The following is a 19089-nucleotide window of genomic DNA, read 5'->3' on the forward strand; positions in this document are numbered from 1 at the left end:
GTATGCTGATGATCTGGTAATTGCCGCTCACTCAGAGGAAGAGTTGGAGGCACTGCTGCTGAAACTGGAGCGTGCCACTAAGAGGTGGGGCCTTACCATCAGCCCCACCAAAACTAAGCACCTGCCTGGGTATTTTGTACCATCGGGCAACCCACCCCCACAACTCCCAATCGGTGATGGAGCAGTTGTGGAGAGAGTGGAGAGTTTCCTATACCTGGGCAGTGTGCTCATGACCTCCTCACGATGAGTACGCTCCAGTTTCACAGCAGAGGTCTCGCTCAGAATCAGCCGCGCGGCATTATCTTTTCATCGGTTGCGTAATGCTGTGTGGAAGCTACCTGGTCTGTCGCTTCGCATGAAGCTTCAAGTCTTCTAGGCCACGTTCATTCCTTCCCTTCTCTACGCTTGCGAAACGTGGACCCCCTCTAATGGAGCATCTTCGCCGATTTGAAACATCTTGGGTTTAACCAGGCTGGATTGTGTGAGGAGCTCACAAATCCTTGAAAGATCTTGGCAAAGTCCCATCGGTGAGCTCCTCCGGCACGCAAGGCTGCGTTGGCTGGGTCATGTAGCCCGCATGCCCAGTCACCGCATGCCTAAACAGCTTTTGTTCGGCCGGATAGAGGGGTCAAAACGGGTGCGGCACGGGCTAGAGAAGAAATGGAGTGATGTGGTACCGGAGGATGTGGAGCTGAGTAGACTTGCCGATGACTGGTACCAGCGGTGTTAAGATCGGCCCCTGTGGAGGAGGCTCGTGAAAGACGCTGCTGGGCAGTTGGAGGCAGTCGCCCTCCAACAACAATGGAGGGCGGAGGAGCGACGTTCACAACAACGAGCGGAGCGTCGGGTGGCTAAAGCACAGCAAGTTGGCACAGTAGGGGGCACATGTGGTGCATCAGCCAGTCATCTCGGTCAGTCGACCTGTGGCACCTGGGTTTGCCCCGTGACCTCCTTCCAGCGGGCGTTCGACACTTCACGTGGCCTCAAGGTGTACATAGCCTGGCACAAGCGTCGTGGTGACATCACCGCCACTTAGTGGCGAATGGCGGTTTTTATTGTTGATTGAGTGAGTGAGTGGGTGAGTGAGTGAGTGGGTGGCTGAGCGAGTGAGTAGATGGGTGGTTGAGCGAGTGTGTGAGTGATTGGGTGGGTGAGCGGGTGAGTGGGTAGATGAGTGAGTGGGTAGATGAGTGAGTGGGTAGATGAGTGAGTGGGTAGATGAGTGAGTGGGTAGATGAGTGAGTGGGTAGATGAGTGAGTGGGTAGATGAGTGAGTGGGTAGATGAGTGAGTGGGTGAGTCGGTGGGTGACTGAGTGTTTGACTGAGTTGGTGAGTGCGGCTGCCTCTGCAGGAGGACGGCCAAGAGCTCCTGGCGGCTGTCATTCGCAACAAGTCGAGCGTCTCTGCGCGGGGACTGAGTGGCGCAGAGCTGCAAGAGGTCGCCAAGCTCACCGGCGGCTTCCTCGCTCGGGACGTCGTGCAGCTCGTGGAGCGGGCAGTGCACGCCCACTTGCAGGCCAACGCGCCGCCCCACGGGGATGGCACGCCGCAAGGTAACGCTCGGCGTGAGGCCCCTCGCGGCTAGCGAATTGTTGTGTCGAGAGTCTGGCAGTATGGTGGCAGTATGGTGGCAGTGCCGGTGGAAGCACTCGTGCCTCACAGCGATAAAGGCCTGGGTTTAATTCCCAACTCGGTCCCCTTTTCTGTCTGGATTTTGTATATTCTCCTGTGCTGCATGAGGTTTCCTCCAGGGTTCTCCGGTTTACTTTCCTAGATACAAATCTTTTTTTTTATGTTACTGGTATTGGACAAAATATCCCAATGCTGAAAATTTTCCTGTAAATGATTTAGTTGGGATTACACCCAGCAGCAGCGACAACATAGCCCACGACTGCGAAAAACTTGGCAGAACCCTCCTGAAAACGATTCTTGAGACTCGGTAAGGCTTTCCTAGGTAAAGAAGCGCGATAATTTTTTAATTGCTGGATTTGGTTCCACAGAAATTCTATGACCCATTTATAAGTTTACACAAAGATTTCAACTCAGATATTCGACTCGTCATTGCAAGTGCCCAATCAACACAGCGTGCATCTTTTCACATGAAAGTCGCTGCTACCCCGCAATTAAACTCACTAGGTTAAGACTTTGCTGGGATTGTGAATTGTGTTTGTTGTCCCCCCCCCCCGACACCTCCAATTATCACGGTTGGCTACGTGCGGTGCGAAAGAAGTTCACCGTACGTGCAACCGCATGAAAAAAAACTGTAAAAACCAGTTAGCAGTTTTGGCACAGATCTTGAAATATCTTGAGCATTAGACATTAGTTTTCTCTTTTCAATTCAGAATCGAAGTGAACTGCCGCACTGCGGTGTAAGCGGTATCTCACTGGACACACGTGCGATGGATCGCATCGTTCTCCCTGTTACCAGCGGCAACGCACCGCGAGTGCTCACTCGCTGCATTATTCACGTTCCCGGGTACTGACGCTGGCTGGCCCCCTCCCTCGCTCGCGTGAATTGCAAACACTGCAGGAGGTGGCCCGGTGGCTCCGGGGGGCGGCATCTGCAGCAACACGAGCGGCTGAGCGGCGCCGCAGCAGCCGTTGCGTACTCATCGTGAGGAGATTGTTGCCGATGTTTCAACAATGCAGTAGTGCCGTGTTAACCCCGGAGGAGTATTTACCCCACATGGAGATCGGTTTATTGACAAATCAATTTAACACGTAGGCTTTCGCGACCAATATTATTCATAATAACGTTTTTTTTGGGTTAGATCGCGTTATTTATAAATGTGTCGTAACCCTCCACCACCCGACACGGCTAAACAGTAAAAAATGTGTCACGTTTACAAAAGACAAATAGTTCACTACTTTAGCCCACCGGTATGTTGAAGAGTGAATCAACATCATTTACAATTTTGAGTACGACGTTTCGCTGGTAATTACATCCAGCATCATCGAGCAGCAGGGTGACGTCATCTTTTAACTCAATCTGGTGCAGTGATTCGAGGCGAGGAGGGTATTGTAATTATATAATGGATTGGTAATCAGTCAATTGTTGTTCATTGGCATTTGTTTCCCCTATAAGAAATTGTATTATTAAATAAAATATATATTACAATAAAAAAATTTAAATGATATCTCACACACCGGTGGGCTAAAGTAGTGAACTATTTGAACTATTTGTCTTTTGTAAACGTGACACATTTTCTACTGTTTGGCAGTGTCGTGTGGTGGAGGGTTACGACACATTTATAAATAACGCGATCTAACCCAAAAAAAACCTTTATTATGAATGACAAATCAATGTAGGTCGACCCCTGAGTTGTGGGGTATGGGGTATGGTGGGTTGTACTACTAATTTTCCGAAGGGCGCGGTGGTGCAGGGCGGTGGAATTCCGTGAGCGGGAGTGCACACCATCGTTGAGACAATTAAAGGGAGGATTTATTCTTTGGGTCTTTCGGTAAAGTCACGTAGATAGGTTGAAAGAAAATAACAAAAAACTACGACGTTTCGATCACAACAAAGCGATTGCTTTGTTCGAAAGACCGAAAGAATATGAATTCCTGCAGTCACGAAAGCTTTAAGTCAAAAGGGAGGATAGTTTGATTTGGGGTTGTTTTTTAAATCGGCTTCTAAATTAAAATATGTGCGAGGCTATTTTATACTACAAATAACCAATATATTTACAGTAAACCCTTGTTAATTCAACACATATTGGGCTCTGGCCTTGCCGAATTATCCAATATTCCGAATTATGTACAATGATACTCTCCAGCGCCTCCTACTCCAATTTTTTTTTCTCCAAATTTGTTTTCCAAACTCTTCACACACCATACGCATCATTTATTTTCCAAAACTTTGGATTTGTCTCGCAGACTAAGGGATTTATACTTCAGTCCCTTTCTAGTACTTCTTGATGTGGGTGTAGACGACATTTCTGAGAGAGTTGGCTTGCACAGAGTGCATAAACAAGGTAAAGTTCAAAGCGACGGGTCTGCATTGACACTCACCATGCTTGCCGTCACCAGACTGAATCGTTGTTTTGGTTGTGGCGCGTGGCGTCGCTCCATGTGTATGCTGGAATTGGAACATTCGGTATGGCAATTCGGCTCATGGCGAATTACTAATACACAATTTTTCTGCCGAAAGTGCAGCCGTGCCAAATTATCCCCAATTACGAATGAACAAATACCGATATAACGAAGTTTTACTGTAAGCAGGAAATATTCCTCAACATATCTGTGTCGGCCTCCTGGTAGTATGTAATTTCACCAGCATTGGTTTCGACACGAGCAAAAACTCTGGAACCGGTTTTTACATTCACTGTCTCACCTGGGAATAGCATTAAAATGGCCGCGGCTCCTGTTCGTGAACCGAAGCGGAGTTCGTGAACCGGAGCATATTTTTATGAACTTTTCTGTTCGTGAACCGAGTTGTTCGTGAACAGAAGCGTTCGTGAACCGAGGTATCACTGTAAATAATAGATCGCAACCACAAGCGCTCGTCCTCAGGTGAAAGAGAGAAACCTGCCTCTGTGACGAGGCATTATAAAGAGGGGGAGGAGGGGAGGCTGCAAAGGGGCGAGAGGGTGGGGATAAAATTCAAAGAGGGCTTGGGTGAGAGAGAGAAAAGAAATGTGACAAAGAAGCCGAGATATCAAACTTAACATTAGGAAATGTAATGCTAACACAACAGTTAACACCCTACCTGGTTGATCCAATCCTTCAAAAGATTGCAAAATTTTGCATCCATCTTCTCGGTTGAAATTATGTCTGAGTTGTGTGGATAACCTCCCCGTCGAGGCGGTTCAATCTCGATTAGAAGCTTTTGTGACTGCAGGATTTCACACTCTTAGGTTCTTTCGGTAAAGTCACGTAGGTAGGAACATTTCTTTTCTCTCTTTCACCCAAGCTTTTTAATTGTATCCCCACCCTCTCGCCCCTTTGCGGCCTCCCCTCCCCCTCTTTATAATGCCTCCTCACAGAGACATGTTTCTCTCTTTCCCTCTTTCACCTGAGGACGACCGCTTGTTGCGACCGAAACGTCGTGATCTATTAGTTATTTATTTTACTATCTACGCGACGTTACCGTAAGAACCTAAGAGTATGAAATCCTGCAGTCACGAAAGCTTTTCATCAAGTTTGTTCTCATATGTTCTGCACAATGACGGAAATTATAATTTTGTAAGAGGTTAATAGTAGCATAGGTTTTCACAGCCAATATTTTGCCCAAATTTAGAATACATTAATTGGCATTGGTTAATATCTCGTCTAAATCTGCTTGGTTTTTCTGTGATGTCAGGACACCTGTTTATTCTGACTTCCTGGGTTCTAACCTAACGATGCTTGACACAGTTTCAAGTAGAACTTCGCATATCAAGCAGCTACATTTTGTCATGGGAATTCCTCCACAACTTACCAGTCAGTATGGTGAAAAAAGTTATAATTGGCCCGTTAAACAGTTGAACACTTGACAATTTAATTTGTTAGGCTGCGTCGGGTGGTGGAGGGTTAGATCATTATGTCGCCTAACCCAGGGGTCCTCAAACTACGGCCCGCGGGCCACATGCGGCCCGCCGAGGAGATTTATCCGGCCCATGGTCACTAATTGGGCTGCGCTTGTGAGCACTAATTGGGCTGCGCTGGTGAGCACTAATTGGGCTGCGCTGGTGAGCACTCATTGGGCTGTGGTGGTGGGCACTGATTGGGCTATGGTGGCGAGCACTGATTTGGCTGCGCTGGTGAGCACTGATTGAGCTGCGGCGGTGGGCACTGATTGAGCTGCGGCGGTGGGCACTCATTGGGCTGCGCTGGTGAATGGTTCAATGGGCCAATTGACTGGACTAGCCCCCCAGGCTTAAGGCTGCCAGCCCTCCCCTGGCTGCGTTTGACTGGCTCTCCCTCCCTCAGCTCCCTCACTTGCCCCTCGGCTCCACTCCCAGTGATATTCCTGTGTGCTGGGGATGTACTGCGATCTGTGAACAAAACTGCAGGTGTAATTAACTTTTTAATGGCACCCGCACCAGTGTGAGCCTGGGGTAAAAGCGGAGTTCCCCCAATCAGACTGCATTGATGGGCAGTGCAGTCTGTATGTCTCTGTGTGGGCAAAGTTATTGCTGGTGTATTGTTTTTGTAGCGCTGTATATATATTGGTATTTTACTAATAGCAATTTTGACTCCCTAGGAAACAATGATGTCAACAAAGAGAAAAATTGACTCGGAGTGTAGGATATTCAAAGAACAGTGGACTTATGATTACTTTTTCATGCAGTACAAGGAAAGAGCTGTGTGTCTGATATGCCAGAATATAGTGTCTGTGTTCAAAGAATACAATTTACGTCGACACTATGAAACTCAACATAAAGATAAATATGATTGTTTGGTCGGAGAAGTGAGAAAAGATAAAATATTAAAACTGAAAAATACATTAACAACTCAGCAAAATACTTTTGTGAAGCAGAAGCAGCTAAATATTTCATCACTGCGAGCAAGTTTTCAAGTTGCCAAGCTAATAGCGTGCACTGGTAGACCATTCGTGGAGGGAGAATTTGTTAAAGAATGCCTTCTTTCTGTTGCCAAAGAGATGTGTCCAGAGAAGGCCGATTTATTTAGTACAGTGAGTCTTTCAGGACCTACAATTACATGGAGGATTGAAGAAATGGGAGACAATTTGCATCAGCATTTGCAAAACTCCACAAAAAACACTTTCCTATTTTTCCTTGGCACTCGACGAAAGCAATGATGTTCGTGATTCTGCACAACTTCTAATTTTTATTCGTGGGACGAATGACTATTTCGAAGTCACAGAAGAGCTTGCTGCACTGCAAAGCATCAAAGGAACAACTACAGGAGAGGATATATATGAAAAAGTTTGCCAAACTGTGAATGGTTTGGAGCTGAACTGGGCTAAACTAGCCAGTGTGACAACTGATGGTGCTCCTAGCATGGTGGGGTCTAAGAAAGGAGTAATTGCTCGCATTAACCAAGAGTTGGACAAACATAACCATTCTCATCCAATAGCCATACACTGCCTCATCCACCAACAAGCGCTGTGTAGTAAATCACTGAAGTGGGACTCTGTTATGAAAATTGTGGTATCTTGTGTTAACTTCATTAGAGCTCATGCACTAAACCACAGACAATTTCAGGAATTTCTGTCTGAACTAAATGTTGACTATGAAGATGTTCTGTACCACACCGAAGTCCGTTGGCTGAGTCGAGGGAGAGTTTTGAAACGTTTTTATGACTTACTTCCACAGATTACAGCTTTTCTGCTTTCAAAAAACAAAGACGTACCAGAGCTCAATGATGCAGAATGGAAATGGCACCTTGCCTTTCTGACAGATGTAACAGAGCTACTCAACAGTTTCAATGTGCAACTTCAAGGAAAGGGGAAGCTCATCTGTGATATGCAATCACATGTCAAAGCATTTGAGGTAAAATTAGGTCTCCTCATCAAACAAGTTAAGGAGGAAAACTTCTGCCATCTCCCCACAACTCAAAATCTGTTAGCGGAAAAACCATTGGTTGCAATTCCCAAACAAAACATGTGTGGATTCACTGGAAAAATTGCAAAAGGAGTTCCAATTTAGATTTAAAGAGCTTCATCTCCATGAACAGGACATACAGCTTTTCCGTAACCTATTTTCTATTGACATTGAAAATGTGGATACAATTTACCAAATGGAACTGGCTGAACTGCAGAACTGTGAAAGACGCATTCAAGTCAAGCAGCCTTCATAATTTCTATGCATCTCTCCCCTCTGAGACATATCTTCATCTCAGGAACTATGCACTCAAAATGGCAACCATCTTTGGCAGCACTTATGTCTGTGAACAGACTTTTTCCAGAATGAAACATTTGAAATCTCCAACCAGATCTAGACTAACGGATGCACACTTGCATCACTTGTTACGACTAGCAGTGACAAATATGGAACCGGACATTGACCATCTCATTAGCCAGAAGCAGGCCCATAGTTCCCATTGAAATACTGGCAAGTTTGTTGATTTAACTTTACTTGTTCTTCATTTCAAATATTGTATTTGTTCCCGTTTTGTTTCTTCACTTCAAAATAAGATATATGCAGTGTGCATAGGAATTTGTTCATAGTTTTTTTTTAACTATAGTCCGGCCCTCCAACGGTCTGAGGGACAGTGAACTGGCCCCCTGTTTAAAAAGTTTGAGGACCCCTGGCCTAACCCAATGATCAATTACCAAATCACGTTTATAGCCATGCGTGCATTTGGCATTATTGATAAGTTGTGGAAAAATGATCATAACCAAGTTTATCAGATGTGCGACATTTTCCTTTTATAAGGTCGCACTCTTTACACACAAAGTGCTTACCACAAATGAACCACAACACCTCGCTGATCTCCTCAAGGAGCATCACGCAAACTCCAGTCATCCTCGCAGCGTCTTTTGGCTTGCCATTGAACAAAGCCAGTCACTGCATTTCGTCCTGTCAGATGCGCTTCTGCGGCCGTCTGGAACGCTCTTCTGATATTAGGAGGCCACTGGCGCTATACACTTTTAGATCTAGATTGGAAACTAATTTCTTTAAAACTGTTTTTTGTGTTTAGTTTGTTATCCTTCCCTGCACCTTCGATTAGCATGGTTGGCTACGTATGCTGCGAAATAAGTTAAATATTCACAAAATCAAAGATCCCCTGTATAGCCTGTAACAGACTGTTGGGGCAATTGCTGTTAGCGAGCACCTATGAAGGCCCGCACGGCACACGAGGGGGTGGGTGGCCAACACCACGCCCGGCCGCCTTTGTCTCCTGAGTGGTGATGATTACACACCACACCAGGTACTCATTTGAGGCTGAGTCGATCTAGGGGAGGCCCAGGAAAGATACAGATAGTCATCACTGGTATTAGCCCGAGCGGGAATCGAACTCGGCTTGCCAGGTTTGTAGCGCATCGCGATAACCGCTACTCTACCGCTCCCCACATTCACGCATTTAAACGCACACACGTACACACACACGTACACACGCACACTTACACACGCACACGTGCGTTGCAGGGCTAAATCTGAGCACAGAGGACTTGAGGGCAGCTCTGCGTGGCTTCACGCCGTCCTCCCTATGCAATGCGAATCTCCACGAGCCCTCGGGCCTCGGCTGGGACAGTGTGGGCGGCCTGGCCGCCGTCAAGCAGGTGCTCATGGACACTGTGCAGCTGCCGGCCAAGGTACGCGCGCGTGTGCGCGCGTGTGCGCGCGTGTGCGCGCGTGTGCGCGCGTGTGCGCGCGTGTGCGCGCGTGTGCGCTCGTGTGCGCGCGTGTGCGCGCGTGTGCGCGCGTGTGCGCGCGTGTGCGCGCGTGTGCGCACGTGTGCGCGTGTGTACACATTTAGAAATGTGTGAAGAGTATTTGGCTTCTACAAATTTCCACGTGATAGGCCACTTTGTTGAGCTATCATTTGTGATAGCCAGGTCGCTTCTGAAAAAGAGCTATAAAGCTCAGTGGGGGGGTCTTACCTGGTAAAATTAAAATAGTTTTAGTTATTTAGTATTGACACTCTCACTAAGGGAAGCCACATTAATCCAGTTACACACAGAGTCACGGGTGAATGTGTATTGGCTAAATCTCACATTAACCTTTGGTACCTTACAGAGGAAATGTGATCCACACCTTATATTGTAAGGAATGAAATCTGGAATAAGCAAACAAGTTAAGCTCCATCGCCACAGATAATGGGATTTGCCGATCGACTCTATTTATCCACAAAAATGTAGAGGATAATAGATAGCTGTTACGCAATGCAGTATGGGAAATAGACGGATGATCGCGGTTCGTAGTAAGAATAGTGGGGCGGATGATAGGATTTTCATTGACCCTTTAGGTCCTGCGGATAACAGTAGTCGCCGGTATAATATGGTTGCGGATAAGAAAAGTTGTGAATGTACTGGAGGAATCTGATGAGTTATAAAGTAATTTTTCACATATGTCCAGTAGAATGACGATAGAGTGGCAGGTTACTGTTTAAACGACTGCGTGCCACTGGGTGCAGTACCCTGCGCTGTTCGAGAGGCTCCCGATCAGACAGCAGACGGGGGTCCTGCTGTACGGCGCCCCCGGCACGGGGAAGACCCTCCTGGCCGCGGCGGTTGCTCATGAGAGTGGCATGAACTTCATCAGCATCAAGGTGAGGCGGCGGTACGGGCGCCTCGTGCGTTAAGGCACTTCGTCGTCACGCCTTTTAGAACGTATATTATATTTTACGTTCACGCATTCTAACCCAAAAACTTCTATTGTGGATAGTATTGGTCGCGAAAGCCGACGTGTTAAACTTGTAGATCATGTCGCCACGATCGCGTCCCCAGTCGCGGAAAATGCTGGACCATAATAAAATCGTGGCGTGTGCTGGTTATTGATATTTTTTTGCCGACAAATACGTAGGTGTTTGCGCGAGATGAGTACAATGTGAACGAATGCGGTGTTGTCCGGCACTGTGTGTGGGGTGTAACCAATCGGGTGTTGCCTCCCTGGCAGGGCCCAGAACTGCTGAATAAGTACGTGGGATCGAGCGAGCAGGCCGTCAGGGACGTTTTTAAGAGGTGAACAGAGACGCGTGGCTCTTGTATTTTTTTTATCAAATGCACAGTTCCTGAGCGCAGGCCCAAATGTCAAAAACGTCAAGTGGACAACACCCAACGGGCACTATTGAGGTCGCAAAAAACAATCCGGGTTAACGCGTACGTCACTTGACTTGAGCAATGTCATGGTAAAAGGGATGATCAGAGGTAAATCCCAAAGTGGAGTATTGTGAGGGAAGAAGCAGAAAGAGTCAGTAGGAGTGTTTTGAGCTGCAGTGGGGTGAGTGGGTGGCTGGGTGGCTGGGTGGCACACAGTGTGAATGGCACGAAATAGCTTGCCTGGTAGACCAAAGTCCTCCACACTGGTGGAGGACTCGATGAGTGAAGTCCACGAGAACGGTGACCATGGTAGTAGCGACAGGCGAGTGACAAGGAGGCGACTGGCTGGTGATGAGCGAGTCGGTGAGTGGTGGATCATCATTCGCTTCGACTGCTCTGCCTTGAATGTTGGCTGTGTGTTTACTTCACTGCTTTCCCATCAACACACGGGGGAAATACAGGGTCCAGGTTAAACGGTGAAGCTTGACGCTCATTCATAATGCAGCATCGTATAAATCATATGGACGTGGCACGCAGGGTTGTGTGCTCCGCGCGAAATGAAACCCCCAAATTTAAAGGTGAAACACTCCCGGCAATAAAAACAAATGTTACGTAACGTAGCGTAAAAAGTGGACAACGAGGAAAATATAAAATAAATGTCGATCCATTGGAATAAGCTCACCTTGCACGGTGAGTGCAAGGTGAGCTTGTCTGGCCGTGTGGCTGCATGTGCGTCGATGCTCAGCAGCTCAGTAGCTCGGCAGCTCGGCAGCTCGGCAGCTCAGCAGCGCGGCATTGCGGTAGCTCAGCAGCTCAGCAGCTCGTCGCGACTCAATGAGCCGAGAGCCCAGGAGCATTGCGCAAGCACTCCGCTACTTTTGAAGCCATTATCTTTCTCAACCAACCGCAATGTTAAATTATAGTTCTAGTTGTATTTTTTAATCGGGCTTTGAGTCCATTACACGTACCATGGTTCTGTTTTGGGTGACTGCAGTCGCACGTTGACGGAGAGTTTTAAATTTTCCATTTGTGCATCAGGTATCCGTGTCTGCTGCCGTGGTTTGTGTGGATGTGGTTTTGGGGTAGTGGCCCTGTAAGTTTCACGGACGATCAAAGCCAGGGTCTGTCACAAGATGTTGGTTTGTGACTTGTGACTTCTTGTGAACTCCATTTGGTTTTCCAAGCATCAACCAGGGTTGAAGTTGCATCGTTGAAGGTTAAGCGCGTATGCCACGGAATAATCTTACGATAGTGATTTGACAGAATCGTTACGTGGTCTAACCCGACACTCAGTAATGCATCTGTGTTCGGCACTGACGCTGTGTGGGTCTCGGAAACAAGACCTGGCCACAAATGACAGCTCAACGAAGTGGCTTATCGTGTGGAAATTTGTAGCAGCCAAATGCTTTTACAGTGTCAAGCCGCAGGATTGACGCTCTGCCCCCTCGTTGCATTTCGTCCGTCGCAGGGCCCAGGCCGCGAAGCCGTGCGTTCTGTTTTTTGACGAGTTTGATTCGCTTGCTCCTCGCCGCGGCCACGACAACACGGGCGTGACGGACCGCGTCGTTAACCAACTGCTCACCCAGCTGGACGGCGTGGAGGGACTGCATGGTGAGGGGGGTTGGCGGCTCCCTTGTTCACTCGCTAGACGGCCAGCGATGAAGTTCGCGTTGCGGCCTCTTTGCGGCACGCATCCTTCAGCAGGGCCATTACCCTCGTACAATGAACACCCTCTTCTTCCGGCCAGGGGGAAAGTGGAAACAAATGACGAAATGTGCAGTGGACACCGATGGGCTATTTGCCCATGGATCGTGACGATTATTATTTCATCCTATCAGCAGCCTCGTCTAAAATGCTATCACTTAAACGTAGCCGTTCTTCTTTTCTATTTTTTTTTTATCCACATGTAACTTCGTGAAGGCAATAAAATGTGTTTTTTTAAAGTTAGTTATTTCCCCCCAATTTTATGCCATTTGCTATTGGAGTCATGAGATGGAGAAATCCATTCGGATCCCTCGCAGATCAGCGCAACCCTTTGTGTTAGAGAACATTCCATGGAAGCGGATATCACCGAGCTACCTCTGAGGTCCGTTTAAGTGACTTCTGGCCCACACAGGTGAGGGAAGCACTTTCCCACCCACTCTGCATATGAGAGTAATGTCCATTGCATGACAGGCTGATATTTCATTCCAAGATATTTAATTTAGCCAAATACAGTCACTGGTGACCGGGCTGAAACCATTAATTCGCTACATTGAGAACCTGGTTTCATAATAGGTGACTGCCTGGGTTCGAACCAGGGATGTATGTATGTACGTTGAACTTCTTTCGCACCGTACATAGCCAACCATCTTATCCTTGCCAGCTCAGGGCTCTCACCTCTGAGCTTACCTTGTTTGTTTAGTGCACCAATTATATTCGGAGGTGGATTTATGATGAGCATTCCCGCTTGAATAAACGTGTTAATTATTTTACTCTAATTCCCACCTTTAGTTCATTCAGGGCCCTCCACAGTCCCCATTGCTTGTCGCCGTGTGGAGAGACTTAATCCTGACACAACGAGTGGTGGTGCTTCACAGACAACAGTTCGAAAATATTGTTGTCAGGCCAGTAGCGCAGCGATAGACCGAGCGGCTCAAAATCAGAAGGTTGCAAGTAACCATTCTAGTTGTTGGTTGACTCGGCCCATCATCCTTGCGGGGTCGTTAAAAGAAATAACCACTTTGTGTGGGAAGTCAATACTGGGTGTCCTATGGATAGACTCGCCCCCCCCACCATAGGGGCTCAGGGCTGTAAAGAGGAGTGCGCATCGCCTCATTGCCGTCTTGATTGGGGCGTGACGGTGGCAAGATGTTAACTACCTCACGTTTGCATACAGGAAGTCGCGGGTTCAATCCCGACCCTGACGCTAATATAGTTGGAGTTTGCATGATTTCCCCGTGGTCGCGTGGATTTTTCTAGAGGTTCTCCAGTTTTTCCCTCCACATTTAGAACCAACGTGCATTTGGAGTAATTGGCTGCTATAAATTTCCACACGATGATAAGCTACTTCGGTGAGCTATCATTTGTAATCGCCACATCACTTTTAGTAAAGAGCTATGAAGCTCATTGGGCCTTACACCTGGTAAAATAAAAAAAATATGTTTTATAGTTTACCTTCGATGCCCGTGTTTGGTGTGGTGAACATTCTTGCCGCAGGAGTGTATGTGCTGGCTGCCTCCAGCCGCCCGGACCTGATTGACCCGGCCCTGCTGCGTCCGGGCCGACTCGACCAAACGCTCTTCTGTCCACCTCCCTCACTGGTGAGCCATTGAGTCGTTGCGCCTTCGTCGCTGCCAGGAGAGCCGCCGGCCGGATGTTCCGCATAATGTACCATATACAGGGACTCCTCTACTTACGTTAGGTTCCAGAGGTCTGTTTGTAAGTCGATTTGTTCGTAAGTCCAACTTTACTGCTGTCAATTCCAAACATGTTGCACGGCACGTGCACGAAACACGGGGAATGGCTTTAAAAGTTGTATCATCTCCTGTAGATGTCACTGGTTCTTCACATTCTACAGATGTAGATGTCACCACCGCCATCTATTGCGTGGCGATTGAACTTACGACTCGAACAAGCAACTGGACATACGGACTGGTTTGTTCGTATCTTTAAACTTCATAAGTCGAATTTTCGTAAGTAGAGGAGTCCGTCTAGTAATTGTAATAATAATACTAATGTCAACTTGTATCGCATCGCACAGTTTTAGCTCACTGACGAACAGAGACAACGACTCAAGAGGCTCGAGAAGGAACCAGAGATAAATGCGACGGCAGCCACACGGTGAATTGCCCAAGCTCTGCGGTCCTCTACATATTTAGGCCAATTCATGAGTGTTTACATTTAGAGGAAACCTGAGCACCAGGAAGGAAAAACCCACGTATGCACGGGGGCAACACTCTTATCCTGTACAGATGGAACAGGTGGAGTCCACATTTTTGTTGTGGCGAGCCAGGGCACGGCTCCTCCTCAACGCCCACGGGAAGGGAGTTTCACAGCAACATTTGTGCGTCCACAGCGCTGGATTACAGGCGGCCACGGGCGGTAGCAGCGTAGCCACCACCGGCCGGCTAAGATGCCTTCTTTGCCGGTCGCCGTGCAGGAGGAGCGTCTGGAGATCCTTCACGTGCTGAGCCGGCCCCTGGTGTTGGCCGAGGACGCTTGCCTGCAGCCGGTGGCTGAGCAGACGGTGGGGTTCACGGGAGCTGACCTCAAGGCCCTGCTCTACAATGCCCAAATGGAGGCCATCAACAGCCTGCAGGCCGACGCCTTTGTCGTCAACAATAACAACAAGGTGACGGCGTCTCTCTTCCACGCAGTTTCTGAAACGATCCATACTCACAAGGGATGTGCAAATGTTAATATGTAGGATACTGCAACCGATGTTACGATTCGTAATCGACCTTTGGGTCGGGTCACGCGAGTAAAATGTGTGTCGTAAAGCCCTCCTCCACATTTGTGGCAACTGCCTGATGATGCCGGTTGTAACTTCCAGAGAAACCTCGAACCCTGTTGTTAACCCTTTCCCGTTCTGAGACGTCTGCAAGTTGCAGAGTGGGGTGTCCCGTTCACCGCTGAATCTCGGTACACGTAAGCTGTTAGCGTTAATTTTATTTGGAGAGGCATAGGGCCGTCGTTTTTAAAGACATTGTACTCACCGCAAATAACTGTAGCGACACGACCACTGCACTCTTTGATAGCTGGCATCAAACTGCTGCACGCCCTCCCGCATAGCCATGTGGGAGCCTCGGTACCAATAAAGTTATTTTATTATTTTTTCTTCCGATTCCATATGGATGACATACACATACGTCATGGCAATGGGAAAGGGTTAAATGTGTGGATCGCTCTCCAATGTTACACCGGTGGCGGCTGCTGAAGCAGTAATAAATTGCCACGTGTGTTTATGTGACAACTTTATTAATTGGCTGTCTCACGTGGAGGAGGGTGCACAACACACATTTTACTTACATGATCTGACCCAAAAATCAATGATGAATCATGGATATGCACTTCGCACCTTGCTAGTTGGACTCATATTTGCCACACATCTTTTAGCGGGTAATACTCATGCTTTCGAGTGTGGCCCTGTATAGTAGCGTAGTCGTTGGCGTGCTGCGCTACAAACCTGCCTGACACCAGTGACAAGTATCTGAACTGGTCCTGGGCCTCCTCTTGGTCGACTCAGCCTCAAATAAGTACGTGGTGCGATGTGTAACATGAGCACTGGGGAGAGAAAGGCGGCCGGGCACAGAGCTGGCCACTCACCCTCTCGTGTGACGTGCCGGCCTTCGTTGGTGCTCACTAACGGCACTTGCCCCAATATTATTATTATTATCTACATTTCCAGTGTTGCACAGGTTTCTCAAACGCTTCATGCCACACTAAACCGGTGTTTCTCAACCGGGGGGGGTACGCAGACCCCTGGGGGTCCGTGGCAATGTCCCAAGGGGTATGTGAGGCGATTTATAAATGTGTGAAAATATATCATACATTGGTGAATAATCATATATGAATCTGTCAATAGAAAATCACTATGATAACATTTTAAGCCATATGGTAGCCTAGAACGATATAAAGACCTTTCTAAATGCATGGATTGTAACAATGCGGGTTTCCAAGAGTAACCAGCGAGTGTAAACAGATTACGCCACGCACGTAGAGCGTCCGTTTACTTTTGTTATTCGCTTGCAGTTACTCGCTAGTTAGTTTAAAATATTGATGTTCATTATTACCCTTTGGTTCTTTTGGTAAAGTCACGTAGGTATAAAATAAAATAAATCGCGACGTTTCGATCGCAACACAAACGGTCGTCCTCAAGTGGAAAAAATATAATCCAGCAGTGGAACTGCTGGACAAGCGAGAGAGCAGTTACAACAAGAGGTTATATATGTGGCGATGGGCAAGCAAGCGGGGTCTGAGCTGGAAAGGAACTCCATCCACGAACGTAAGCACATCAAGAATGGTCATTATTTTTACATGTATTTCTCAGAATCATGTTGGTTCAGGCAAGGGGGTATACTCGGTTGAAACGAAATTCAACAAGGGGTAGGTACAGTAGCCAACGAAAGGTTGAAAACAACTGCACTAAAACGTATCCCAGCACACAGAAGCACGGGGTCTAGCTTCAAACTTAATGACGATGAAGATTATGATGCCGCTGCTGTTGTTTTGGAGTTCACCTGGCGGCTGGAATAATCTGAGTTGTTGCCGCAGCAGGAGGGCGCGGCGGGGAGCGAGACGGACAGCCTCTCCTCCATGCTATTCCCTGCGACGAGCGGCGGCTCCGAGGAGTCGGGGCCCGAGTCGGGCCTGGAGCCGTCGCTCACCTCGCTGGATGCCTGTGAGCTGCTGCCCGCCGCAGAGGAGCCGCCCCTCCCCGACGTCTGGAGGCTTTACTTTGGCAGCTCCTACGAGTCCGAAATGGGCAATGGACTCTCCTCGGAGCTGGTGGGTAATGTTTTGCCTTCTCGTGAATGAATAATAACCGAGGTGTTTGGCGTCGTACGTAGCATCGTTGTTGACGTCCGTCGTTCGTGCACATTGTGTCGTTTGCAATCACTAGGGAACCATTGCCGAGCTGGAAGGCAGCAGCCAGGCGGTTAGCAGGTGCTAGCTCAAGCTGTGCAATCTTCTGTGTATTAAAATGTGTTTAGCCAATTAATGAGTTTTGCCAATGAATGGGGCGCCGTGGTGGCGAGATGTTAAATACCTCACCTGGTACGCAGAAGTTCGTGGATTCGAAAACGACCCTGACGCCTGTATATTTGCAGTTTGCGTGTCCCTTTCCCCGTGGTCGCGTGGATTTTTCTCTGGGTCCTCCGGGTTTTCCCTCCACATTTTTAAATGTGCGTTTTTTGTATTTGCTGCTCTAAATTTCCACTTGATAAGCCACTTCATTAATTATATTATCATTTCTGTCCAGATCACTTTTGAAAAAGAGCTACATAACTCAGTGGGCCTTGCCTGATAAAATAAAAAGTTTAGTTTAGAGTTTTTATAAATCTTGAGAGGAAACTGGAGCACCTGGAGAAAACCCATGTATGCGAGGGGGCAACACTCTATCCCATGCAGAAGGGTCGAGATAAAATTAGTCCGCCTTCTGGTAAACCAGAGTATGGTGCCTCGATGCGCACGGGATAGGATTTTCATAATATTGTTGTGATCCACCGTTGACTCAGGCCACGCAGGAAGCATCCCTGAAGCAGCAGCTGCAGTGGGCGCTGGGCCAGTCGGTGCTGTACATGCCGTCCCTGCAGCAAGGCTTCTGTGAGCTGAGTCCAACGGAGACCGATTCCCGCCGTGCTGAGCTCTCTCTCATCGTCGAGAACGGACGCGCTGTCCACGGTGTGGACATAAAGGTGCGGTATGGCCACCCACATTCGTGTTTTTGCAATTTGAGCAGAGTACCATGCGTCTTTTTTCTCTCTTTTTTGGCGGCAGGGGGTAACAGTACCTCGCCTGGTATACAGGATGTCGTGGGTTCGATCCCGACCCTGACGCGTGCTGTATATTTGGAGTTGACATGTTCTCCCAGTAGTCACGTGGATTTTTCTCCGGGTTCTCTGGTTTTTCCCTCCACATAGAATCAACGTACTTTTAGTTTATTTGGCTGCTATAAATACTTCTACATAATACACCACTTGGTTGAGCTCTCATTTGTGGCCAGGTCGCTTATAAAAAAAAAGCTTTTAAAGCTCAGCGGGCCTTACACCTGATAAAATAAACAAATAGTTTAGTTAAACACACAGCAAGACGGTACCTGGGTTCGATTCCCGACAGGGGCGACCTTTCTGTGTTGAATTTGTGTGGACTCCCTCTGTTCTGCGTGGGTTTCCTCGGGGTTCTCCGGTTTCCTGCCACAGCTGACAAAAATCTGTTTCGCCTAAACATCCCAATTCTGAAAAATTACCTGCAAATAACTCAACTGGGCTTACAGACAGCAATATCACCACCCCCTGCCGTAGAAACCTGGCAGAACCGTCCTGTGAGGCTTTCCTCGATAAATAACCATAAATAAAACAAATACAAAATGTAATTAATGAGTATCCATGGATGTATGTATGTGTGTTTAGAACGGTGAAACCCAAGCTGATAATGAGAAGACAATGAAGAGACTGCAGATAAAGCAATCACATCTGCTGGCTGCGTTGGCGAGCACATGTCCATCTATCTCCAGTGAAGACTGGGCAGTATTTAACAAGCTGTGAGTGGCCCTGCTCGCAGTGCTGCTGCTGCCCTTCAACTAGCCGTGGTGGCGGAGTCGCTGCCATCACATCATGCGGCTCAGCGGTCGAGTGAGCGGCTCGCAATCGGAGGGTTGTGAGTTCGGATCCTGGTTAGGGGGTTTGACTCAGCCCGTCATCCATCCAAGGTTGATAAAATAAGCTCCATATTTTGG

General features: G+C 47.8%; 1 protein-coding gene across 3 annotated transcripts in view; it reads left to right on the forward strand.

Annotated features, from left to right (window-relative positions):
• The window catches only part of PEX1 (peroxisomal biogenesis factor 1), a 53002-nt gene that overhangs the window by 31810 nt on the left and 2103 nt on the right, over window positions 1-19089 (forward strand). Inside the window, exons 14-23 of one of the 3 annotated variants that reach the window (XR_009756704.1) lie at window positions 1353-1554; window positions 9037-9203; window positions 10025-10159; window positions 10507-10571; window positions 12118-12260; window positions 13848-13951; window positions 14791-14982; window positions 16905-17138; window positions 17870-18049; window positions 18764-19010. Coding sequence is in view for 2 of the 3 variants with exons in the window: in XM_061572935.1 (XP_061428919.1) it covers window positions 1353-1554; window positions 9037-9203; window positions 10025-10159; window positions 10507-10571; window positions 12118-12260; window positions 13848-13951; window positions 14791-14982; window positions 16905-17138; window positions 17870-18049; window positions 18764-18894 (1553 nt within the window). In the remaining variant the exon portion in view is untranslated. The remainder of the gene's footprint in view (window positions 1-1352; window positions 1555-9036; window positions 9204-10024; window positions 10160-10506; window positions 10572-12117; window positions 12261-13847; window positions 13952-14790; window positions 14983-16904; window positions 17139-17869; window positions 18050-18763; window positions 19011-19089) is intronic. The other 2 variants (XM_061572935.1, XM_061572944.1) reach the window with 2 other exon arrangements.

The sequence above is a fragment of the Lethenteron reissneri genome, chromosome 7 (genome assembly GCF_015708825.2).
Source record: "Lethenteron reissneri isolate LAM-NWPU_2019-01 chromosome 7, ASM1570882v1, whole genome shotgun sequence".
Taxonomy (NCBI): Eukaryota; Metazoa; Chordata; class Hyperoartia; order Petromyzontiformes; family Petromyzontidae; genus Lethenteron; species Lethenteron reissneri.